The sequence below is a fragment of the Chionomys nivalis genome, chromosome 1 (assembly GCF_950005125.1).
Source record: "Chionomys nivalis chromosome 1, mChiNiv1.1, whole genome shotgun sequence".
Taxonomy (NCBI): domain Eukaryota; kingdom Metazoa; phylum Chordata; class Mammalia; order Rodentia; family Cricetidae; genus Chionomys; species Chionomys nivalis.
The window spans coordinates 155735686-155761113 of NC_080086.1; the positions used below are offsets into that span (position 1 = coordinate 155735686).

General features: G+C 42.5%; 1 protein-coding gene across 5 annotated transcripts in view; it reads left to right on the forward strand.

Moving 5' to 3' along the window:
- The window catches only part of Ezh2 (enhancer of zeste 2 polycomb repressive complex 2 subunit), a 64285-nt gene extending 43621 nt beyond the window's left edge, over positions 1–20664 (forward strand). For 2 of the 5 annotated variants that reach the window (XM_057765024.1, XM_057765003.1), the window contains exons 5-20: positions 1055–1175; positions 1953–2093; positions 3646–3751; positions 4277–4455; positions 7607–7698; positions 9126–9366; positions 10387–10556; positions 10934–11028; positions 12098–12138; positions 12567–12692; positions 13636–13814; positions 17037–17132; positions 18091–18172; positions 18968–19048; positions 19194–19278; positions 20350–20664. In XM_057765024.1, the coding sequence (XP_057621007.1) occupies positions 1055–1175; positions 1953–2093; positions 3646–3751; positions 4277–4455; positions 7607–7698; positions 9126–9366; positions 10387–10556; positions 10934–11028; positions 12098–12138; positions 12567–12692; positions 13636–13814; positions 17037–17132; positions 18091–18172; positions 18968–19048; positions 19194–19278; positions 20350–20410 (1896 nt within the window). In that variant the 3' untranslated portion in view covers positions 20411–20664. The remainder of the gene's footprint in view (positions 1–1054; positions 1176–1952; positions 2094–3645; positions 3752–4276; positions 4456–7606; positions 7699–9125; positions 9367–10386; positions 10557–10933; positions 11029–12097; positions 12139–12566; positions 12693–13635; positions 13815–17036; positions 17133–18090; positions 18173–18967; positions 19049–19193; positions 19279–20349) is intronic. The other 3 variants (XM_057765014.1, XM_057765034.1, XM_057765041.1) reach the window with 3 other exon arrangements.
- The last annotated feature ends 4764 nt before the right edge of the window (positions 20665–25428 follow it).

Consider the following 25428-nt stretch of genomic DNA (forward strand, 5'->3'; position numbering starts at 1 on the left):
AGTTTTAGTACAGATGCCTTCCATTTCAATATCTGCAATAAGAATGTCTTAAACTTGCTATTATAGTGATATTTCATTTGTATTTTAATAAATAAAGCTTGCCTGAAGATCATAAAACTGCTACACTAGTCAGCCTTACAGACCAGGCAGTGGTGGCACACATCTAATCTCAGTAGCCACACTAGTTTGCCATAGAAACCGGGTGGTAGTGGTGCACACTTTTAATCCCAGCACTGTAGAGAAGATTATAAAACAGGAGGAGACAGCTCTCACAGTCTCATTCTGAGATTCCTGGAGGCAGAATCGCTATTTCAAACTGAGGTAGAGGTAAGAGCCAGTGGTTGACTATTTTGCTTTTCTAACCTTTAGGTTGAACCCCGGTATCTGTCTCTGGTTTTTTATTAATCGTGCTGGCTCATGTAACCTGCAGCAGTTTTCTTTCTTAGAGGTTCTCTGCCACCCACTCCACCTATTTGATTTTTCAAGACAGGAATTCTTTGTGTAGCTCTGGCTGTCCTGGAATTTATTCTGTAGATCAGGCTGGCCTTGAACTCACAGAGATCTGCCTGCCTCTGTCTCCCTGAGTGCTGAGTTTAAAGATGTGCGCCACCACCGCCCAGCTCTTAGAGGTTCTTAAAGGGAGGATTACATGTGAGATTAAATACAGTTATAGTAGTTAAGAGTTTGCTCTAGAGATCTGGGTAAAGACAAGTGCTCTTGAAAAAGACTATTTTTAGTTATTCGTTGACTTTTGTGTGTGGTGCTGGGAATTGAGCTTGGTTTTCAGCATGCTGAACAAGTGTCTCCCATTTAATATTTGCAGTACTCCTCATATTGAGGGCTTAAAATTGTGTGTGTGTGTGTGTGTGTAGGTCAGAGGACAGCTTGTTGGGAGTTCTCCTATCACATGAATCTGCGGGGTGAAATCTGGTTGTCAGGTTTGGCAGCAAGCGTCTTTACCTGCTGAGCCATCTCTCTGGCCCTTGCAATGAGTTTTAAAAATATTTTAATAATTAGAATACACTTGGTTTTAATTTTTTTTTTTAAATTTTAGGTGGAGGATGAAACTGTTTTACATAACATTCCTTATATGGGAGATGAAGTACTAGATCAGGATGGCACTTTCATTGAAGAACTAATAAAAAATTATGATGGAAAAGTTCATGGAGACAGAGGTGAGCTATATGTATATTCTCTTGGAGGCTTTGCTAAGGACTTGAAATGCTTGGTTTCTTAGCATAGGGTTTGCAAAAAAAATTGTAATAAAATTAATTTTTGTGCTTGACACTAAAGGGCTAGCCTGGACTTACAGACCTACATTTTTAGCGTTTCTTTTGTTTTTCCATTGGAAGATCTTATTTGCTACTTGGTAACCACCAGTAACTGGTTATGAGCTGTAGCAGCGACATACAGATTTTATAGGAATGGAGTGTGTGTATTTGGTAAGCTTTAAATAGTAAAATTAATTAGGTTTAAGGCTCTATTTATGGGATGTGTGCTTCAGAAAGCCTCCCTGCTCAAAATGCCTTTCGTCAGGGCTGCCGTAGCTTCTGAAATTGAGTGAGTCATCAGAATCCGGAATTCAGGTTTCTGTGTACAGGAGGCTCCCTTGATACCTATGAGAAGGGAGTTATGGTCATATTATAGTGGAAAATAAGGTTTGAAGTGGCCAGTCAGTGACACAGGTTGGGAGAAGGCTAAAGCCACAGGTCCTAAAAGATTAGGTGGATAATGGGCTCTGGACCGTCTAGGTTGGGGTGATTCCTGAGAAAGCAATAGATGTTTAAGATAGATACTGTTTTCTTGCTGGCTGTGAAATGATCTTGACTGGCCTTATCTGCCCCCATGTTACAGTGCGGTGCTGATAGCCATGACTGTCCTTCCAGATTAGGAAACACATACATAATCTTGTGTCAGTTACACTTTCCCCTCTCTTTCTTACTGACCCTTAGAATGTGGATTTATAAATGATGAAATTTTTGTGGAGTTGGTAAATGCTCTTGGCCAATACAATGATGATGACGATGATGATGATGGAGATGATCCTGATGAAAGAGAAGAAAAACAGAAAGATCTAGAGGATAGTCGAGATGGTATGTTTAATACTAGTTTTTTGTATGGGCCTTCCATCATTTAAAATAAATGTGTGGAGTTAGTGGACGGTTCAAGTGGGTAAAGGTGCTTACCATCAAGCTGATGAATTGAGTTTGATCCCTGGGAACCTGCACTGTGGAAGAAAAGAACTGACTCCTAAGTTGCCCTCATATCTTCACATTAGCATACACTGTGGCACCTACATAGACCAGGCTGGCCTCAAATTCACAGGTATTAGTCTGCTTCTGCCTGCCAAGTGCTGGGATTAGAGGTGTGCACCACTACTGCCGGCTTTGTTAAATGTTACATCTTAGTAGTACAATCAAATATATTCTCTGCAGCATGTCATTCTCCATTGGAGCTAATTTCTTTTGCCAGGCAAAGGAATATCATCCTTTTGGACTTTGTTGATCAATTATCATAATCATCTATCTAATAACATATATTATGTACGTTGTATGCTGACTTCATATTCAGCAGCTCACTCACCTTCCACAGCTCTACAGTGCAGGCGTTATCAGATCCATTATATAATGGAAATGGGCTCAGAGAGGCTAAAAGCTAAGGAACTTACTGAAGATTGCAATAGTGGGAAGTAGAACCCCGCGCTCCAAGGCCATGACCTAGGTCTGGCTCTAGAGCTGTGCTGTTGCCTGTGCTCTTGTTACGGATTATTAGAATCCGGTCTGTCCTATGGCAGAGCCCATAACACTGCTCTCTCAATAAGCCTAGTATTAAAAGCATAGTAGAATTTAGGGGAGAAGTGCGATTTCAAAAGGCTTGGATTCTTTGTAACAGAAACACACCTTAAGGATCAACTGGATGAGTGCAAAGTTCTGCATGCTGCTGGCAGATCTGAAAGTGGATTAGTGAGATTAGTGATCATCTCTGACACAAAGCTGTTAGTTGCAAATAATCAAAATCTGAGGGTTCTGTCTTCTAGAGCTCTTAAAACGAATTTTATGTTTGTTTATCAAATACTCCACAGGCTTTTCCATTAGAAGGAAGTGATAGAGCTTGTTGGCACTCGCCTGTAATCTCAGCACTTGGCACTTGAGAGTGAAGGCAGGAGAGTCAGAAGTTCAAGGTCATCCTCAGCTACGTGTTGAGCTTTCTGTCATTTTGGGCTACGCTAGGCACCCCCATCCCAAAAAGAAAACCAAACAAAACAAAAGCCCCAGCCAGTCGTAGCTAGAAACACTAGACTAGAAAAGTGGGTTGGTGAGATGATCACCGGGAAAGAGTGTTGAGCCAATCCTGATGACTCGAGCTCGAATCCCACTGCAGAAGAAGAGCACTGGCTCAACAATGGTCCTCTGACCTTCACACACATGCACACGGTGCACACACTAAAAACAATAAAATAACCACCAAAAGTTTGAAGTCAACTAGAGCTACATAGTAAGAGACTTTGTCTTCTTCCCCAGCCTCCCCCAAAATGAACCAAAGTTGATAGCTTCTTAGAAAATCAGCTTTGTTGAGGTACTGTGATGCAGAGAAAATGACTGAAACTTGTTTCTTTCACCTCCCTCATCACAACTCACTGTTTAGATAATAAAGAGCACTGCCCACCTCGGAAGTTCCCTGCTGACAAAATTTTCGAAGCTATTTCCTCAATGTTTCCAGATAAGGGCACAGCAGAAGAACTTAAAGAAAAGTAAGTAAGATCTAAAAAAATAAATAAATAAATATGGGCAGTCTTGCATGTAATTCATCATCTTGGTTTATTCTGAATGGAATTACTGTGTCTGAGCCATTCCACAGTTTACAGCTCACATGCTATTATTTCAAGCCCAGTCTCTCTCATACACACCTGCATATGTGTTATAAAATGTTTATTGCATAGAGAATAAGTACACATGAGTGTTCATGTACAGTATGCACTAGTATATTGTAGCAAACCATTTCTGGGCACTGGCAGAGATTTTTATATTTAATTGAGACTAATATAATACCCTCTTCTGTGGTGTACCTGAATTGTGTTAATGAGCTTGATTCTTGCTTTGCCATGACTGGTTCTTTGTATAAGTAAAGACTGCTATGGGTTACATATTTTTGTGTGTGTGTGTTTTAGCTAAGGTAAACATTAAAAAAAATCAAACCCATAGAAACCTTTTTGAAATTTTATTTTTATAAAGTGATTTTTCTTCCTGCTTTACTTACATGTTTCGCTTGTTGACAGATATAAGGAACTCACTGAGCAGCAGCTCCCCGGTGCTCTGCCTCCTGAATGTACCCCAAACATAGATGGACCAAATGCTAAGTCTGTTCAGAGGGAGCAGAGCTTACATTCATTTCATACACTTTTCTGTCGGCGATGTTTTAAGTATGACTGCTTCCTACATCGTAAGTGCAATTATTGTACGTTTTCATTTTCTATTTTTGTTGTTGAAATATGTATTAAAGCAAGTTTTGTCATTTATCGCAACTAGAATGTACCGATATATCTTGTAGTAAAGGTTGAGAAATATGTTACATCCCTGTATTGTTATTTTTACCTTGATAGAGGTTTCTTCTGACGTATTTTGTACACATTTAATTCCAGTTATTGCTTCCCATTAACTTGGAGTACAGGCAGCGACTCTTTACAAGGCTGTTATCTAGTGAAGTTCTGACAGTGAAAGAACTCATAGCTCAGAAAAATATCACTGGTATTTCTGAATAAGTTTTACTAAGTAGCAAATTGGCTGAAGGGCATTTATATAAACAAGTTCTTGCCTAATGTTAAAATATTTTATTTCTTTTTGATCCACTGAGTAATTGCTTCATAAGTATTTGCATTTCAATACAAAGCAAACATAAAATATTCTTAGTGTCAATATGAAAACTTACTTTTCCCTTGACATTTCTAGGGAATGAGGTTTCTAGTAAAATTTCCAGGTAGGTAGAATTTGTGTTTGTTGAGACAGGGTCTTACGTTCAGTAGTGGCAAAAGCTAGCCTTGTACTGCCTCAGCCTCCTGAGTGCTAGAATTCCCAGAGTTACCACCACATTCCACTAAAATTGGAATTCCCTCCAGGCTAATCTGTGGGTTTGTTTTCTGTAGTATTAGGGACTGAACCAAGGCCTTGCCCCGCTGGGCACACGTCACATCCCTGTTCTTGAGACTTGCAGAGTAGAAAAAGCGTCAGTTTCAAGCACACATTTTGAGAATGTTTGCACTTTACTAGTGCTGTCTAGTTCATAAATAGCCTTTCTATTGCAGGTCATTGTACTTAAATTCCGTGGTCATAGCTTAGGAGCCATGGACTCTGGGAAGTTGTTTTCTCCTATACTAAGTAGCCCTGTATTAATTTGCTCTTTTGAGTACTTGAACATACCTTTTTTATTTTTTGAGATAAGGTTTCACTGTATAGACAAGACCCACCTCTGCTTCCTGAGCACTAAGATTAAAGGGATTCCGCCTGGCTTGTGCTGACACTTACAGCCATATCTTTTTCACCTAGTTTATATTTTTTTACCTTATCTGTTTCTATTTGTTGCGTCTTTCCACTTATAATTTGTTGTAATAACACAAATTTTGTCCTGGAAATATTAAAGTGTGTCTGTATGTGGGGGGGAGAGATTATAGTATTTTAATCTTAAATTAGAAATTCTTGAAGAAGGTTTCTCCACTGATAGCCCCGTCTCTGTTGACTGTGCTCCTCGTCTGAAGTGATGCTTTGCTAGTTTCCGTACCTGGGAAGTTGTCTTAATTTCCCTCTGTCTATTAGACAGTGAGTGAGCACCTTACTTGGACCTGTCAGTCAGTAAGCTTGAAGTAAAGTGACATTCCAAAACACAAAATAACAACGCTTTCAAGGCATCCACTGCCTCTGGCTCTAAACTAAGTCTGCGCTCTTTTCCTCAGCTATCCCTGAGCCTGGAGGAAGGGGGTGTGGTGATGTCCCATTTATGTCTGAACATTCTTCAGTCTCCTGTTCTCTGCATCCTGACCAGTTGTGGGTCTCTGTGTTAATCACATCTACTGCAAATAGAAGCTTCTCTAGTGACGGTTAAGAAATGCACCGACTTATGGTTATAATGATGTTACTAGAAGTTGAGTTAATACTTTCTCCATTTGGCAAAATAATACTATTAGGCTCTCTCCTATTCACAGCATTGGTTGAGTGATTGTTTTTGCATGTGAGCTTACTTTTTGGCACATACATGTGCCTTGTGTGAATGTGGAAGTCAGCTTGTTGACGTCGGTTCTCTCCTACCGTGTGGATTCTAGGAATTGAACTCAGGTCATCAAACTTGGTGATAAGCGCCCTTATACCTGGTGAACCATCTTGCCAGTCCCTTTAAGTGTATTTTAAGAATAACTTATTTTGAGCTAAAACAAATTCACAACACATTAGAACTATAACCTGAGCATTATTGAGGCAGAAGCAAGATTGCTTTGGTCAACACAACAAAACCCAGCTACCACTAAAAAGGTTTGTTTGTTGAAAACAACTTGGGAACTTAGCTCAATGGTTGAGCCTTGCCTAACAAGGCCCTGGTTTGGATCCCTAATATTTGAGGGGAGAAGATAGAGCGGAGCCTTTATGGGAAAAGGTCTTTACAAACTCTACCACCAAAGAGAAAACAGCCAAAAGTCCCACATGGTTGGTTCCATTAATATCACTTATTTAGCCAAATTAAGATCATTTTCATCTTGGTGATTTTGAATAGTTATGGTGTTTTCCGTCTTGTGAGAGAACAACTGGTGTGCACTCCCTGGAACTGAACCCGCCATTGGGGGCGTCTCTCTAGATACATACCAGGTAGACGCCATTGGGGGCGTCTCTCTAGATACATACCAGGTAGACGCCACTGGGGGCGTCTCTCTAGATACATACCAGGTAGACGCCACTGGGGGCGTCTCTCTAGATACATACCAGGTAGACGCCACTGGGGGCGTCTCTCTAGATACATACCAGGTAGACGCCATTGGGGGCGTCTCTCTAGATACATACCAGGTAGAGCCATTTTCTACCCCATGCCAAGTAAACTGACCTTCCTCTAGAAATCAAGGAATCATGTCAGAGCTCAGCACAGTGATAAACATTTGTAATTCTAGTACTCAAGAGGCGAGGCAGGAAGATTGCCCTGAGTTTAAAGACAGCTTGGGAAAGATACAACCCTTTTATCTCACCCCCCCCCCGCAAAAAAAAAACCTCCCTGCACAGAGAAATTGTTGATACCAGAATATTTTTTATAAAATTAGGAAATTTGGTTTTTTTTTTTTTTGCAATATTTTTACTTGTTGGAGATACTAAATACTCAAGTAAATGTTTGTAGTCATACTTTATGCCCATCAGTCATACTTGCAAGGGGGAAATAAAAATTATGAATCATTCCAGAGTTTGCTATGTTTTTTAACTTTCCTGGAGGTTGGAGGAAGAATGATCTATACGCTGTGATAGATGGAGGGGTTGTATAAACTACACACTTGAAAGATATTGGTAGATTTTTCCAGTGGATTTGGGGAAATGAAAAAGTAAACTTTATAGCCATATTCAGATACTTTGTGTTTATTTTACAGCCTTCCACGCAACACCCAATACATATAAGCGGAAGAACACAGAGACAGCTCTGGACAACAAGCCTTGTGGACCACAGTGTTACCAGCATCTGGTGAGATTTAGTGCTTTGTTTCTCTGGAGGGCTCTTAAGAACTTGGTGGAGGTGGTGAAGCAGTGCTAATGCTGTCTGGATCCATACTTACATGGCCATATGACAGGCAGTGTTCTCACCCTCGTTTCTCTCATAGCTGTGTACTGCACAGTGTAGTCTATTAATCTTGTATTACTCTTCCTTATCTGTGTTATTTCTTCAGCAATGTTTCTCGGTCTTTAGGATCAAGGACTCTCTACAAAGTTTATGGGCGTATGAGGCATAGATAGCCCACTTAAGACACCAGAAACTCAGTAATCGTGTGCAGGCATTCCTAAGCCTTTCGCATGGACGTATCCCTTCTGTGAATGTTTTAGGCCACTTGTAGTTTGAGCTGTACCATAGATCCCACAGATTTTCTTTTTTTTTTTTAAGTTACAGAGATTAGGAGTAAGGGATTAGGGAAATATGAGGCAGGAAAGTTGTTTTTTACGGGTACTATCTTATTTTTTACCATTTCCCCTCTTTGAACCAAGCCACTCCTACCTAGGAACTAAGTGGGTATATATTGCCTGTTGGATTTTGGACAGAAGATTCAATGAATGACACCTACAGAAGGTATCCTATTTTTAAGCAATTTGGTTTTGTAGAGTGAAGTATAAAACTGTTGGCTCCTTTCAAACTTTTCCCTTCTATTTCCACTAAAAAAATAAATAAATAAAAATTACAAAAAGGAATTCTTGAGCACTGTTTTATATTCTTTATAAGGCAGAACTTTATTGGCTCATCTAAAATGTTTCTGTGGTCTCTTTTACAAACCATACTCTTACCATTGTTTTATACTTTCTGAGATTGGATTGTGATACTTCAGAATGCAAAATGTAACCCTTCTCTTGTTCCTAAAAGTTCTTTCATGTCTTCCTGTGACTTTGCATCCTTCACAGGAAAAAATATTGGATGTTTTAATAGTAAGACCAGAAGTGACTAAGTCATGCATGTATATGTTTTGTGTCCTTGTATACTTTAAATAATACCTTTAAAGAGGTATGTATTATTTTAAACTTTGAAATAGGAAGTCTGACTTGACACACTTTAGTTTGTGAGATTCTCTTTTAAGTGTACTGTATGTATATGTAGAGAAAATACCTTTATTATGCAAAATACTTTTATATTTTAACTTTTAACATATTTTATAAATTCATCGTGTAGAACTGCCTTGCCTGATTTTGCATCATTAGAACAAAATATTGAACCTATTTTTATGTTTCTGAACTCTTGGAACTATCAAAAGCAGACGAAAAGTTGGGTATGTTGATATACAAATGACTCTGGTAATGGATACTGTGATAGATTCGTGACCAACTTGTGTTATGCGATGTCTTATTCTATTCCACCAAAATAAGGTTCAGAACTTTACCCTGATGCTTCCTCCATTTTTCATTTTGCAGGAGGGAGCTAAGGAGTTTGCTGCTGCCCTTACTGCTGAGAGGATAAAGACACCACCCAAACGCCCCGGGGGCCGCAGAAGAGGAAGACTTCCAAATAACAGCAGCAGACCCAGCACCCCCACCATCAGTGTGCTGGAGTCAAAGGATACAGACAGTGACAGGGAAGCAGGGACTGAAACTGGGGGAGAGAACAACGATAAGGAAGAAGAAGAGAAGAAAGACGAAACTTCTAGCTCCTCTGGTAAGATGCGTGGGATGAGTGAGTTTGCTATTGCTTTGAAAGTTGAACTTTCTGAGGGTTAAGATCACCGAATGCATGTAGGTTCAGACAGCTGGAGTTACAGGCACCTGTGAGTCACCTGATGTGCGTGTTGGGAACCAAATATAGATCCTCTCTGCAAGAGCAGTATGCTCCCTAACCATAGAGCCGTCTCTCCGGGGCTCTTACCTCTCTCCCCTTTTATTGCTAAGATCCGAGAGTTCTCTCAGTGCTCTGGCTGAATGGTTTGTGCTCTCTCCCCACTGCACCTCCTGCCAGCCTTGTCTTCCAGCAGGAAGGTCGCACCTTGCTCTTGCTGTTGTACCCTTCCCTGTTCCATCTGTCTTTGGAGCATGATGAAACTGAGGGTCTATGCATAGTTTTGGTAGGGAGAAAATAAATACTGCTGCGGAGTTTATCTTCTGTTTACTGAGTTTTAGCTCTTTCAACTCTGTGAACAATACTGTAAATGACAATAGACCCCATATGTGTTTATTTGATAAGTCTGTGTTAAAGGAAGCAGAATTTCATGGGTTCTGTCGGGGAGGATGAAGATCTTTCTGATATTGTTTCTAGCTTTTACTTAATTCTAAAATATAATTATGTGCCTTGTGTTTTTCTTAAGCATACCCCGATTTTTGCTTGTTCATATTGTGTGTGTGTGTGTACATGCCATGGTGTACATATGAATGACAGAGAATAAACTCTTGGGTAGGGCCTCACTTTCCATCTTATTTAAGATAAGATCTTCTGGTTGCTTTTTCACTGCCTTCTCTGGGCTAGCTGGCCTGTGAACTGCTGGCTAGTCTCTTGTCTCTGTCTTATTTCCTTGTAGGAGTGCTGGGATAACAGATGCCTGTGCTATGTGTCTGACTTTTATGTGGTTGAGAGGATTTGAACTCTGGTCCTTTTGGTGGCATGATAAAAGCTTTTACCCACTGACTCATCTCCCCAATCTCTTAGTCATTATTTCTTGACTAGTGCTAACATTTGGTTTTGTAGAAGCAAATTCTCGGTGTCAAACACCAATAAAGATGAAGCCAAATATTGAACCTCCTGAGAACGTGGAGTGGAGCGGTGCTGAAGCCTCCATGTTTAGAGTGCTCATCGGTACTTACTACGATAATTTTTGCGCCATTGCTAGGCTAATTGGGACCAAAACATGTAGACAGGTAAGCATGTGTGTTCAAAGAGATTTAAGTACAGGGATAATAGGTGTTCACTGTCCAGACTTGGGGTGTCTTAACTGCATTCTGTTCATCTTCTGAAAAGAATTATTTCTCTCCTTCCCTTAAGAAAATTAAAACAGTAGTATTCTCTAGCTAAGTTTCTGAATTTCCCCAGTTTAGAATTCAATTTGAATGTGGTAGATCTAAATAGACAGAATTGAAATTTGGCCAGACTCTAAATTTAGCTATGCTCCCAATGTGATGGACAGCAGTGGTTTCTACTGTGTATCTGTATACCTGGCACTGTCGCAAGAGACAAACATCTTCCCAGTATAAAAAAGCATGGAATGGCTGTTCATGTTACTCTGCCTCTCACCTAGGTGTATGAGTTCAGAGTCAAAGAGTCCAGTGTCATAGCGCCTGTCCCCACTGAGGATGTGGATACTCCGCCAAGAAAGAAGAAAAGAAAACATCGGTGAGTCTGCTGAGGAGCCGGTGCTGCTGCCAGGCTTCTCCCAAGGACAGGAGTCAGTTTTCACTTGAGTGATTATGAAAAAGGCTTTAAACTGCCCTCAGACATAGACCTAGAGAAACCTCATTTCTCTCTCATGGTTGCTGTGACTTTTTATATGTGGTCACTTCAGTATATTTGTTATGTCAAGTCATAAAAATTTTGGTTACCATATTGGTTTTGGTTGAGAATAACATATTGAAGTACATACTACATAAACAGTTCCTTTAGCCATTTGGTGTGGAATGTTGTAAGATGGATTCCTGCTGTGCTCTGTGGGCCAGTGTTTGGAAGTGTCTTACTCTAGGAGTCTGGATTTTCTGAGTGTGTGCCATTACATTCTGATATTTAAAGTGAGCCTCCTCCCAGTCTGTGGCTATGGCCGCTCACAAATACGTACAGTGAATGACTATACAGGATGCTTTTGTAAATGTAGAGCCAGGGAAACCATGACTGGACCCCCCTCCCCAACCCACTGTTTTTAAAATGAAAATGTAGTTACTCAACTATATACTCAGGTATGGGAGCAGTTAGGTTATGCTTCAAAAATTCTATATAGGCCCAAATTGTATGTGATTCATTGCTATTGTAAATCATTTAAAACTTTAGAGAAATTTTCCCATAGGAACAGGAATTTAGGCTTTAGTAGATGCTTCTAAATTTTTGGTTGAACAATTTCTTACCATGCAGTTCAATTGGATGGTTAATGATGCTGAAATTATGAAAAGTACCAATATCCATGTAATTCAGACAAGACTAAATCAGTAGATATACACAAGGCCTCCATAGTCTTATAGGCAGCGTGAACAAGTGCTTTCTTGCCCATCTTTTGGGCGTGGCACAGCAACCTGAGCTGCTTCCCTGGTCGGTCTGGCTGACAAGCCAGCAGAGAGTGGTACTGTCAGGCTCACCGTGGCTTTCCAGCACTGCCGCGTTTATCACACAGACAGGTTCACTTAAACAGGTCTTGGGTGGATTTGTAGCTGGTTGTTCTTGCGCCTTCACACAGAAGTTTCTTTTTCTCTTTTTGCAGGTTGTGGGCTGCACACTGCAGAAAGATACAGCTGAAAAAGGGTCAGCATCTTCCCATTTAACCTCATTATCAGCCTGGAACTTCATTTGTTGTCATTTGTTTTAGAATAGAAACTGGATTGAAGTTTTGGTTATTCTGATTTAATTGACTTCTGCTTAGCAAATCAATTTAAATGAAATGTGTCTGTTGCTGTCCAGTTACTGCTGTTCAGAAAGGGAAAGTGAGTTGATTGGAGCGAGGCAGTGAGAAGCAGGGAAGTAGCACTTTGGCAGGGGGGCTGACATGTGAAGCAGGGTTTTACGCACTTGGGGGGTGGGAGGTGATTTTTTTCCACAGAACTGTGTGTATTTCAGTGAAGGCAGCCAGTAAAGGACGTTCCAGAGGTACTGGGGAAGAATGTCTTGTTAATTGTGATGATCATTTCCCATCTCCCTGGATTCATTGGCTGCGTGCTGTTATCTTTACTCAGACGGCTCCTCTAACCATGTTTACAACTATCAACCCTGTGACCATCCACGACAGCCTTGTGACAGTTCGTGCCCTTGTGTGATAGCACAAAATTTTTGTGAAAAGTTTTGTCAATGTAGTTCAGAGTGTAAGTATTTGTTGCTTTGGTGAAATTGCATGAGAATTGAATAGGCCTTTGGTCAGCAACTGAAATGGTGATTATATTAAGACCTAAGGACTGGGAGTGTTCTCTTATTGCTTGCTGTAGGACCATTGAGCCTTTATGTGCTAATGTCTAGTCAGCCTTTTGGGCAATGTGAGTGTGTGTGTACACATGAGGTAGGCAGAGTTGTAGTAATGGATTGGATTTGTCTGTTCTCTTCTTTGGTCATTTGAATTACAGTAATGTGACATAGAATGTAAGGACAATCTACCCAAGCCTTCTGTGGGCATCAGAGGAGTGAGTTAGGGTTTTAGTTTGCAGAGTAAAGGAAAGTAGCATACGGGCAGTAGGTTTTTAGAATCACTTAACGATGCTGTACAAAGAATTTGAATACCAGGGGATGGATTAGAAATATGGTTTATTACACTGGTTCTCAGCCTTCCTAATGCTGTGACCTTTTAATACAGTTCCTCATGTTGTGGTGACCCAAAGCCATAAAATTATTCTTGTTGCTACCTCATAATTGTAATTTTGCTATTGTTATGAGCCATAATGTTAATATTTTTGGAGATGAAAGTTTGCCAAAGGGGTTTTGACCCACAGGTTGAGAACTGCTGGCTTATTGGAATGGTAAAGGGCCATGAATACCATTCAGTCCAAGACCTCCCTTCACCTATTTAATCGTAGAACTTAAACTCATATGCCATTTCATAACTATAAAATGGACAACAAAACCCAGCAGTGCTCCTTCTCAGTCCTAGCAGCTTCATGTTTGCGGTTCCATTTCCTCATCTCTACAGTGGAATAGTAAGGGGAAGGCTGTGAGGATTCATGTGCTCAGCAAGACATTGGCTACGTTCCTATAAAGGATTGTATAAGATGATGATTGCTGGATATGGTGGTGATGGTGATGAATTTATCCCCGAAGGTCAAAACCGCTTTCCTGGATGCCGGTGCAAAGCTCAGTGCAATACCAAGCAGTGTCCATGCTACCTGGCTGTTCGAGAGTGTGACCCTGACCTCTGTCTCACCTGTGGAGCTGCCGACCACTGGGACAGTAAAAACGTGTCCTGCAAGAACTGCAGCATCCAGCGGGGCTCTAAAAAGGTAAATGATAGTCATGTCTGGAAACTTTTTTTTTTTTTGATAGCATCTTATGTAACCTGTGCTGTCTTCCAACTCTCTCTGTAGCTGAGAATGAACTTGAATTTCTGATCCTCCTGCCTCTACTTTCTGAGTGCTGGACCTATGTATGTGCTACCACATGTGATTTTATATGGTGCTGTGGGTTGAACCCAGGGCTTTGCATGCTAGATAATCACTCTACCAAGAGCTCACCTTCATCCGCATCCTTTGGGAGATGGTCTCAGATTTTATGTGGCAATGACAGAAATAAAAGTGACCCTTAAAGATACAGCCGCTGAGAGAAACGCTCAGGTGTTGTTTGGATAATGCAGGTGTCATCCCCTCCCCATCCCAGATTGAAGGTTTGTTTGTTACTCTTCAAGACTTATTTTTGACTGAACTCTTGACTTATAAGTGGAAACTCTCAACAAGGATAGCCTCCATCTCTTGGCAGTCTGTTCCTGGCATTTTTCTTTGACTTAATTCTCTTGGCCAAAAGTTTAGTACATTCTGTGTCTTCCTCCTTGTTTTTCTTAGTGTGTTGTTTCTTCAGAGCAATACATTGGTATGTGTGTTGTAGGATACAAGGAGTAACATTGAATCTTGGGTGCTTTAGTCCTCAACCTTTTTTGTTTAAGGGATTTCTGGCAATACTTTGGTGGTCATCATCATCTTTAGAGAGACTGAAAAGCTTTCAGATTCTACTAGCTCTTTTAAGCCCAGACCACTGAGGAACAGTATCTGTCAGTCCAGAAATAGCCTTCTCTCCTTTTTTTTTTTATAACAAAATTACCAAATTGAGAACACTCATTGGCATCCACAAACAAACTTGAACTTCTCTTTCCAGTTCTCCTTTGTCTGTAACAAGAATGCCCAGTCTCATTTGCAGGTGCACACTTGGCCGTAGGTCAAGATACCTTGCTTCATGGGAGATCCTCTTTTGTTTTCCCACCGCTGATGCAGACCACATCAACAGCTTCTTCTGTGGTGGTGAGCTTCCTATAGATGTACGAAGTTTGCGTTCGTCGTCTATTTCAGGGAGTAGTATATTTGACAGCTGGTGGCTGGAGAGCAGATACCCAGCCTTGTCTTGACACAGTCAGCCACCTCATTGAGCCATTGCACTCTCATATTTCCCATAAAATGAATGCCTTACTAGGTGGTAAGGTAACCCTGATGTTCTGAGAAGTAGTCGGAAATGCTATCAGAATTGAAATAGGCATTATTATCTAGTATTTTAATAGTTGGTTCAAACTTCCTTGTTTTAGCACAAAGATATTCTGTTCCCTCAGTGGAAACAGATGGTGATTTCTGTCAGATTACAGGCCCATTCTCCGCGTGTGGATTTTTGTTGCTGTTGCTGTTGTTGTTTTGTTTTGTTTTATTTATTTATTTATTTATTTATTTATTTATTTATTTATTTATTTATTTTGTGCATAGTAAAAGACTGGGAAATGCACCTGACAAGGGTAGAACAGAATAGGAATAGGTACATTTGGATGATCTGGGAATCCCTTTAAAGGTCACAAGAAGGTTCTGAGTGAAGCATGCTAAAGAGCCATGATGAAAAGTTATGTCACCTGGGTGGCGGTGTGCACCTTTAATCCCAGCACTCAGGAGGCAGAGGGAGGCTGATCTCTGAGTGTGAGACCAGCCTGGTCTACAGAGAGTCCCAGGATAGCCAGAGCAACACAGAGAAACCTTGACTTGAAAAACAGAAAATAGTGGTCATCTTGGCCTTCTTAGTAGGACTGATACATCATAACACACTTCATGGCAATTTTCTGTGTTATCATGAGAAATCGCTAGAAGGAAGCTGCTATGGAGGAAATGGCAGTGTCTCCAGAATAAACACCAGGAAAGAACCAGAACATGGCAGGGTGGTGGTGGCGCACGCCCTTAATCCCAGCACTTGGGAGGCAGAGGCAGGTGGATCCCTGGGAGTTCTAGGCCAGCCTGGTAGCTCCAGGACAGACTCCAAAGCTACAGAGAAACCCTGTCTCAAAAAAAAAAAAACAAAAAAAAAACAAAACCAACAAAACAAAAAACCAACCAAACAACAACAAAACAAAACAAAAATACAAAAACCCCAGAATGTGCTGTGGGCTTGAGCAGGCTGCAGAGTGGAAGGCTGAGGTGAGTGGCTGCTGCACTCCCTTAAGATTTGCTTTGACAGCTGTGGTGGTGTCCCCTATTCAAGGGCAGCCTGGGTCCCACAGTGACACCATGTCTGACTCAACCCAAAAACCAGGGTCTGGAGAGATGGTGCTATAGGTAAGCAGCTTGCCTGCTGACGTGGGGACATAAGTTTATATCCCAGCACCCACATTGAAACCCAGGCATAGCCATGCAGCAACAGTCCAGTGCTGGTGGGCCTGGGGTCTATCTGAAACAGCTCCAGGTTCAGTGAGAGAGATGCTGTCTCCAAAGTAAGGTGGAGAGCAATAGATACAGTACCTGAAGGTGCTCCTAACCTGCACATGTTACATACATAGGCAAACATACATGTACACACACATGCATACACATACACAAATACACTAAATAGATAAATAACAAAAGTAAAATTTGTATTTCTCAGTTTTGCCATGGTGACAAAATACCCGAGGAGAAACAGCTGAAGGGCTGAGGTTGGTCTGCTGCTCCTGGCCTGTGCAGAGTGAGGCCGAGCATCACGAGTGAGCGGCAGTAGCTCAGTCCATGGCGCTCGGGAGGCAGAGGGAACCCAGGAAGAAGGCATTTGAAAGACACACAGTGACCACCTCCTCCAAACCAGAGCTCACTTAGTCTGTACCCCCTCCCAAGAATGCTGTCAATTTGAGTCTACCTGGAGATTAATCTGCTAATTGGTTCAGAGCCCTCACAATTCAGTCACCTCTAGGTGATCAATCCACATGCTGGGGCCCGAGCTTAGGACACGTGGACCGTTTGGATTGTGTTTGGTTGAAAGTGAGTTAGAGGAGGATCAGAAGTAAGGGCGAAGCAGATCTTATATAGCTCCCTTGCTGCAGTAGCCACAACACCAAAGGCTTAGTTTGGTTTCCTATAAGGGGATATTTATCCTGAACTTTTTCCGGACACACTTGACAACTTTGAACCCTGTCACATCACTCTGGAAGGAAGGCTCTGCGGTCTCTGCGGTCTCTGCAGCCTGCTAGTCTGCCTGCCTCGCTCTGCTCACATGTGACTGTGCTTACTTTCTAGCACTTGCTGCTGGCGCCGTCTGATGTAGCAGGCTGGGGGATCTTCATCAAAGATCCTGTACAGAAAAATGAGTTCATCTCAGAGTACTGTGGAGAGGTAAGGCCATCATAATGCAGTGGTTTTGTCTAGAGCAGCACTTGCGTCGTTTTGGACAGATTTCCTGGACAAGCCCATACTAGAATGAACTAATATTAAACACCCTTTAGCCCGGGCTTACGTGTAGATTTGGTTCGCATGGTGACTAGCTAGACTGCTTTAGTCCTTGTCATGTTGGCTTTTATTGCCCGGAGATAAGGGGCTTGGGAACCAGAGCTTTGCTGTGTGGCCCTACGTAATTGGCAGATGAGCTGATGGGGACCCAGAAACAGCAACATTACTAACTTGGCCTTTTAGTTGTAGGGCGGGGGGGGGGGGGTGGTTGTATGATAGCTTCCTGAAAGTCACAGTTTGCATTTTTGTTTCTTGCTTATCAGAAAGACGTCATTTTCTCTAGGCATACTGCTTAGGACTTAGAAGTCTCTCTGATTTGGAATTCTTAAAAAATGTCATTTTGGTGTCAGACGGTGGAGGTGCGCGCCTTTAATCCCACCACTTGGGATGCAGAGGCAGGCGGATGCCTGTGAGTTTGAAGCTAGCCTGGTCTACAGAGCGAGTTCCAGGATAGGCTCCAAAAACTACACAGAAAAATCCTGTGTTGAAACACAAAAAACAAGTCATTTTTGACAGTTCAGTGGTAAAGGTACCTGCTGCCAAGTTGACCTTAGTTCCTAGGACTCACATGGTGGAAGGAGAGTAATGATTCCCACAGGTTGTCTTTTGACCTTCACACATACACAATACACATACACATGAGTACACAATTGCTTCCCCCATAAATTAATAAATAAAATGTAATGAAATTTAAAAATTCTTTACTATTGTACATTCCTAAAAAGGGAAGAGAATTTGGCTACTGTGACCCTTTGAGGAGGGACCAAAATTCTGTTGGTTGGTCATGTCCTAACAGGTGTGATCACTTGATCCAAACAATTTCCCTGCATCTTCTTCCTTTTAGATCATCTCTCAGGATGAAGCAGACAGAAGAGGGAAAGTGTATGACAAATATATGTGCAGCTTCCTGTTCAACTTGAACAATGGTATGTTCTGAGCTTTGGAATTGGTTTGGGATCTGACTGCTGGTTGAGGTCAGCAAGATGCTGGAAATGAGGCATCTGTCCACAGAAACAGCTCCTGGAATTGCTTATCACCAGACCTAGGCTTGGGGCTGTGTGAGGAGAGGGGAAGTCCCCATTGAGTAGAAGGGCTATGTTTGCAGGAGACAATGAGTCCAAGCCACTGCCACAGACTCTGGCTCTGAGGGGACATTGTGTCTCCCACTGATGTGGCTTGCTGCATGTTCCCTGGGACGTGGAGTCTGTGTAGTTCAGCATCCCTCTCAGTCAGTGCCTCTGGCCTGGGAGGACAGGCACATTTGGGGAAGCACCCGCGGCCCAGGATGCTGCCCACGGGTTGTGAGGAAGGCAGCAGCTCAGTCTGTGAAAATGTGTATGCAATACATTCAGAGAAACTTACAGCTAGACCAATAGAACGGTTTTGTTTTGCTTTTTAATGAAAATGTTCTATAGAAATATTGTAATCTTGAATGTTCATATGTCTACTTGTTGATGTTCAGAAAAGTCTGGCAGGACCACATTTTTAAGGCATGTTTGCTCAGCAATTTATAATTTAGAAGTCATGGCATTTGAGAGCCATATTTAACAACCAAGGACTCATTTTAATCTAGAATAGCATTTTCTTCCAAATGTCATTTCATATTGAATGAAATTAAATGTATTATTTGCCTTTGAAGTAGAATCCCGAAGAACTCCTCCTAAAATGGTAATAGCTGATCCATGATTGAAACTACTCACTGGATTGTTTTTTCCTTTTAGATTTTGTGGTGGACGCAACCCGCAAGGGCAACAAAATTCGTTTTGCTAATCATTCCGTAAATCCAAACTGCTATGCAAAAGGTAAGCTTTTAAGTTGGAATTGCCAATTTCATGTAAAAATTCCTTTTTTTTTAAACCAACCAAGTGAGAGCAGACTTCAGTACCTCTGGGTCCCTGTCCCTGCCTGTCTTCATGCTCACTACCGGCCCCCTGTTTCTCTTTGCAGTTATGATGGTGAACGGTGACCACAGGATAGGCATCTTTGCTAAGAGAGCCATCCAGACTGGTGAAGAGCTGTTTTTTGATTACAGGTTGGTAAAATACACTCTTAGTATAATCTACGGGCTTTCCCTTCCTGTACTGTGGGCTGAGGTAAAAGGCTAGTTTTAAGTTCTTTACCAGATCTGCCATCGTCATTGGAAGGGGCATTCTTTTAACTCGAGTCCCTGTTTGCCATGGGCACCAGTAGAGAGGTATATGTTCCCTCAATGTAAGTTCTCGTGTGTTGATTATACAATGTTTATTTGAAAACAAAAAACAAAAAAACCAAACAAAACCCATGCCAAAACCTGCATTTAGCACCCTGCTGTGCCCCTGGGGTTTACGATGTCTCACGGCACATCTGTATTCTACAGCACCCTTTCTCGATGATGCAGTTTTTATATCTTTATGGGTGGCACATTTATATCTTCATTGTTTTGTTAGCGTGTGCTACCCTGTGGTCATTGGATTCTTTGGGGGAAGCTATTCCCAACCACTGACAGTGCAGAGCTCCACTGGCAGGAGGCAGGCTGGCAGTGTAGCCCGCCAGGCTGTGGGGCAAACCTGACCAAAGTTATTTAAGGTGATCTGGTAAAGATTTCTAGTCAGAGAATTTCTGTTGCTGCAATGGGGGCCTGTGTGTGCCTAGTTCTAGCACATTGTGGTGTACAGCTGGAGGGAATTAGGTGACATCTGGCGACTGGAACAGGGTCCTCGTGGGGAGGTCACTACGAGCAGGCCAGGGTTAGAAGCAAAGCTGTCCAGCTTCCTTAGTGCCCGTCTTGGCGCCTATTTTCTGACTCAGCACAGCCAATGGGGTTGCTCTTTGGCACTAGCCATTCTTTCCAAATCATGATTTTGCTTTCTCAGTATTAGACCAGACATCACAAGGTGGAGTTGGTTCAGAGCAGAGTGCAGCAGGGCACAGGGAGGGCTGGGGATGCTTCTAGCACAGGCGTTCTCCACTAGTTGTGATCAGTGGCGGGTGCATGCTTCCCTTCATGCCTGCAGCTGTGTATTGGGGTGGGGTGTGTGTGTTTTTAGGGACATAATTCTCCACGTCAGCAGGCTTGTTCTTCCTAATATTGAACAGTAGTCATTTCTTGTTCATGTCATTTCAGATACAGCCAGGCTGATGCCCTGAAGTATGTGGGCATCGAAAGAGAAATGGAAATCCCTTGACATCACTACCTCTTCCCCTCCTCTCTGAAACAGCTGCCTTAGCTTCAGGAACCTTGAGTACTGTGGGCAATTTAGAAAAAGAAAATGCAGTTTGAAATTCTGAATTTGCAAAGTACTGTAACAGTAATTTATAGTAATGAGTTTAAAATCGACTTTTTATTGCCTTCTCACCAGCTGCAAAGTGTTTTGTACCAGTGAACTTTTGCAATAATGCAGTGTGGTACATTTTTCAACTTTGAATAAAGAATACTTGAACTTGTTGTTGAGTCACATGTCATAGAGCGTCACCAGCTGATTCCAGAAAGACTACATGCAGCGGGAAAACTTACAAGCTTTGGTTTTCCAGTTGTCTTTAGTAACTAATAAACATGCCGGCATAGCATTTGCCTAGATACAGTGTTACCCTTGTCTTTTAGGCTTGAGTGAACTGCACTGGTGTGGGTGCTGGACATTCAGCAAGGAAAGTGAGTCAGCAGATGGTTTGTAACCTCCAGATCTGCTGTCCAGATGATTGTGGTAAACTAGGTTATTTCTAAGAACATATACAGCTTAAATTCTATAGTTCAGACATGGTTATAGATGCTGGCAGGCAGATAAGTTTGTGTTGGGGATACCCAAACCCAGCCTGGCCTGCCTGGTGAAATGGTCTCAGGAGACAGAAGACACACATCAATAATCTGGTCATAGTTTAAACCTCCAAGGGACTTAAAATAGCCCCCTCCAAATCCCTGCTGGGGACTGGAACTTCCTTGGCAGTTGGCCAGAGCAGCACAGTAACTGCTACAGCTTGTGTGGAGATGTTCGCAACAGTTCTCTGGTTCATAATTTTAATACCAGGTTACATTTTCTAGAGTCAGATATGCCTTTTATTTATAAAGATATTTTAAAAACCTTCACTTCCACATATACTAAAACTTGCTTTGCTAATTTCCAAGATCGTTTCTGATCATATCAATTCATAAGGCATTGCAACTTGAACCTTAGATTGATTGATGTAGGTCAGGAGGGACTCCAGCGACTGCCCATGGCTGCTGCTTGTTCTACACTTGGCACTTGCATGGATTGCCCTGGGCAAAGTGGGTAGCCATATTTAGCTGCTGAGGTGGATAACACCTTCTTTTAGGCAATTTCTTTAGATAACTTAATGGCCTGCCTTGTTCAAACAGGCAAACGGAGCACATCTGTTTAGTATCATATATGTTCAGGACCCCTAGAGAGTGCATGGGATCAATAGTATCTACTGACGTAGCTCAAATGGCCATGTTCTCATCTCCAGATGTCAAAGGCAGGAAGGAAGGGTTCAGATTGCAGAGCTCCTGATGTGGCAGACACAGGTCTTATTAGTAGAGAGAATTTGCAAAACGTGTTAACAGTCCAGGTTGGCCTGAAACTAGCTATGTAGCTGAGAATAACCTTGAACTCTTGAGCCTACCTCTCAAGTGCTAGAACCAGTTACAGGAACTCTTTTTTTTTTTTAAAAAAAAAAAAAAAACAAAAAACAGAAGCCTGCTTTTAATCCTGATTTAGTGTGTGCGTACCATTGTGCATGCAGAAGTCATAGGGCTGTTTACAGGGCTCAGGGCTCTTCCACATTGTGGACCCCTATTAGGCCTGGCAGCAAGTGCTTTTACCCACTGAGACTGAGCTCTCTCATTGGCTCCATTTGATAAGCTTCAATTCTAGATAGATCTAGTCAGCTTGAAGCTCATGTATAGTGTACAGAGCTGATGCATGGGTAAGCCAGTCCGCAACACCTCAACCAGATTAATGACTGTGAAAAGCACCCTGTCACTGCTGCCAAACCAGGATATTCTATAGTTTATATTAAAAAGTAGTTATTTACCTAGAAGCACTTCTTGTTTTTCAGTACTGAAAATCACCTTATCTCTAACTTTTACATGTCTGACTTAATATCTGCCCAAGTGTTTGGCCACTGCTATGAAGACTAACAAATTATGTGATTAGTTTGTGACAGGTTGTCATCAAGACAGTCTGGATATGAACATTCTGAAATAACTTAAGCATTCTCTTAATTTTGTCTAGAATTGGAAAAACAAGCTTGTTTTTCCACTTTGCCCTTTGTTATAAACGATTCAAGTGTGGGCCATATATAGGTCTATGTGGGTAGGTATTATTAGAGACAGTTCCATGCTCACTGGTTAGACAAAGGTCTTACTTGGTCTGGATAGCTGCAGGAACGGAAAAGATTAAGGTCTCAGTTACCCTGACAACTATGATTTTATTTTTTTTTACCCTAAATCTATGTTTATAAAAGTAGGCAGTGATGTTCAGTAAATAAACACTGTAAAATGTTTAAATTTCAGAAGCCTGCTGGTTCAGTAGTCATTATTCTCATCCCCTTTTGGAGCAGGTTTTCAAGTTCCCACAGTAGCAGTGACCCACTATGCTATGACCCCTTGCCTGGGGGTCTCAGGTATCTCCCCCACCCCCAGCTCTGTCAGTAAGAAATGGCTATTTCCCCCAGCCCTGTCAACTGTTTTAAATTAAAAGCCCAACTCTTTAGACCACTAGGTTCATGTGTAGCAGGGGACAAACACGCTCCACACAGGAGGGTGTAGACCTTGCCTTTTTATTCATCAAGCCTAAATAGTAGTTTTGCATACTGACCACCCTTACCCTGACTCCTGTCTCATAAAAATCTCACATACTGACCACCCTTACCCTGACTCCTGTCTCATAAAAATCTCACGTCCACAATTTCTTGAGCCATCTGTGTGGACTGGGTTTCAAGCCCTTCTGAGCTCAGTAGTAGGTCACACAACTGAGGAGTGATTCCTCCTTCCTGAGAACCTGCACATAGCCAATAGTTCACACATAAAGGGCAGCCCCAATGACCTTTCTGTCTCTGGCCCCATAGCACTGGGATTATAGGTGCAAGTGAGACCACATCTGCCTTTGTGTGTAGGTGCTGGGATCCTAAGGCTGCACAGGAGGCAGAGGCAGGCAGATCTCTGAGCTCCAGGCCAGCCAGGGCTACACAGTGAGACCCTGGAGAGGAGGGAAGGCAGGAGGGGAAGAGGGAGAGAAAGCAGGATTGTAAACAGCAGTGGGGAGGGAAGCTCAGGAGCTGGAGGGAGTTTAGGGAAGAGAAGGGCTAGGATGTTAGCTTGAACTTTGAAATGTGTGACAGGTGTGAGGGAGCCTGGAGGCCACCATGAGCACAGATGTCCCTTCCACCAGAAGTAAGGGAAGTGACTCATCTTGATAGAGGGAACCAGCTTCCCAAGTTCCTGAGGAACACTGGCTTTTGTCTAAGGGCCAGAAACCCTCCTGACTATAGTTCTGGATATTTCGACTGCCTTTTGGAGTTTGGAAATTGGAGTTTCCTTTGGACCTAACAGATTGTTTTTTTGGGTTTATTTGGGGTGGGGAGATAGGGTCTCCTATGTAGCCTTGGCTGATCTAGCACTTGCTATGTAGACCAGGCTGGCCCTGAATTTAGAACTCTCCTCCCTATAGCCTCGAAGAAGGTAACCGTGATAAAACAACCAAAATTTGACTTAGAACAGAGAGCTTACAGACGGTTTACAGTTCTGGAAGGGTAAGAGTCCACCAGGGTGGGGGTCAGACCGGCAGCAGAGCAGGAAGCTAAATGAACTCACCACTGTTCATTACCAGCAATCTAAGACTGAGGTTGAGCCCACCCTAGCCCAGCCCACGGTGCAGTCTTATTTTTGTTTTCTTGAGACAGGGTTTCTCCATGTGTAGCCTTAGCTGTCCTGGAATTGGCCCATCTGCCTCTGCCTCTTGAGCATTAGGATAAAGGTGTGTGCCACCGCATCCCCTCTTAAGTGGGTCAATGGTGGTTTTAGAATGGTCTGTCTCAAGACAAAAACAAATTGTTAAAAGGGCAAGCAAGCTGTGAGCGTCATTCAGTATGTAAACTAGCAGGGGAGTTTTCAAGTCTCTCTGGAGCCCTGGGGCCCTTTAGAGTGCAGGGAAGGTAATGAATGAATGGGGTGGCTGGTTCGCTTGCTTTTACCTGGCTTCAATCTTAGTAAAACTGTTTAAAAGTAGACATACTAAAAGGCATGGAAGGATGGGGCATGATGGAGCAGGCCTGTAATCCTTAGACTAGGGAGACAGGCAGGATCAGGAGTTTCAGGCCAGCCTGGGATGCCAAACTGAAAGTGAAGGGCTAACAACATGGCTCAGTGGCACACAACTCGCCTAACACGCAAGACAGGGATTGATAACTACAACTGTGTCTTCTGCCCCAAAACTGAAACATGGGAACTTGAGTGCATTCAGTGCCAGGCTGTTCTGAGCTACTTGCTTAGAATTTAGCATAGAAAGGATTGGTAAGGGTGGCTAAGCTGCTGCTTAAGAACCCCTAAGGCATCCTTGTATGAGAAGAATGAAACCAAGAGCACAGTGCGGAGACAGAGATTCCATCCCCTCCTGTGTTCCTCTCACCCTCTGGAAGGAAATGGAGACTGGAGACAAAGGTCAATGCCATGCCTTGTGGCAGAGCTCCTGGAGGTCTGAGGAACTCCCTATGACTGGACTGGATCTGAGGAGGATGAGAGCCTTGAACCTTGGTCTGGGGTGAATATGGCAGCCTCCTTGGAAAACTTCACTAGGAGGTACCCGAGATGAGATTCTCAGTTCTCATGCAGAAGTGCAACTGGCTGAGCATCCTCCCTGCTGACACATAATTCAGATGCTTTGACTTCACAGCAGCCTCACAGAGGAGAACTGCCTCCTGAGTACTGTGGAGCAGGAGACCGGGAGGCCATATGCCCATGTTGGTTCCACTTCTGTATTCCAGCTCTGCTTCCTAGTGGTCAGCCCAGCTTCTGCACCAGTCTCGGTATTGACTTAGTCCCTGCTGCTCAGCAGTAGCAGTCTGGAGTCACAGCTCTCATGGCACTGAGAAAGTCTTAGAAAAAGGGTCAGTGCCCAAAAAGATCAGGGGCCTTAAAAATTAAGATCTTCATTTTCAATCCAAAGAATGCAGCTCCTTTGGATTCCAGGAAGACACTGGGGATATATAC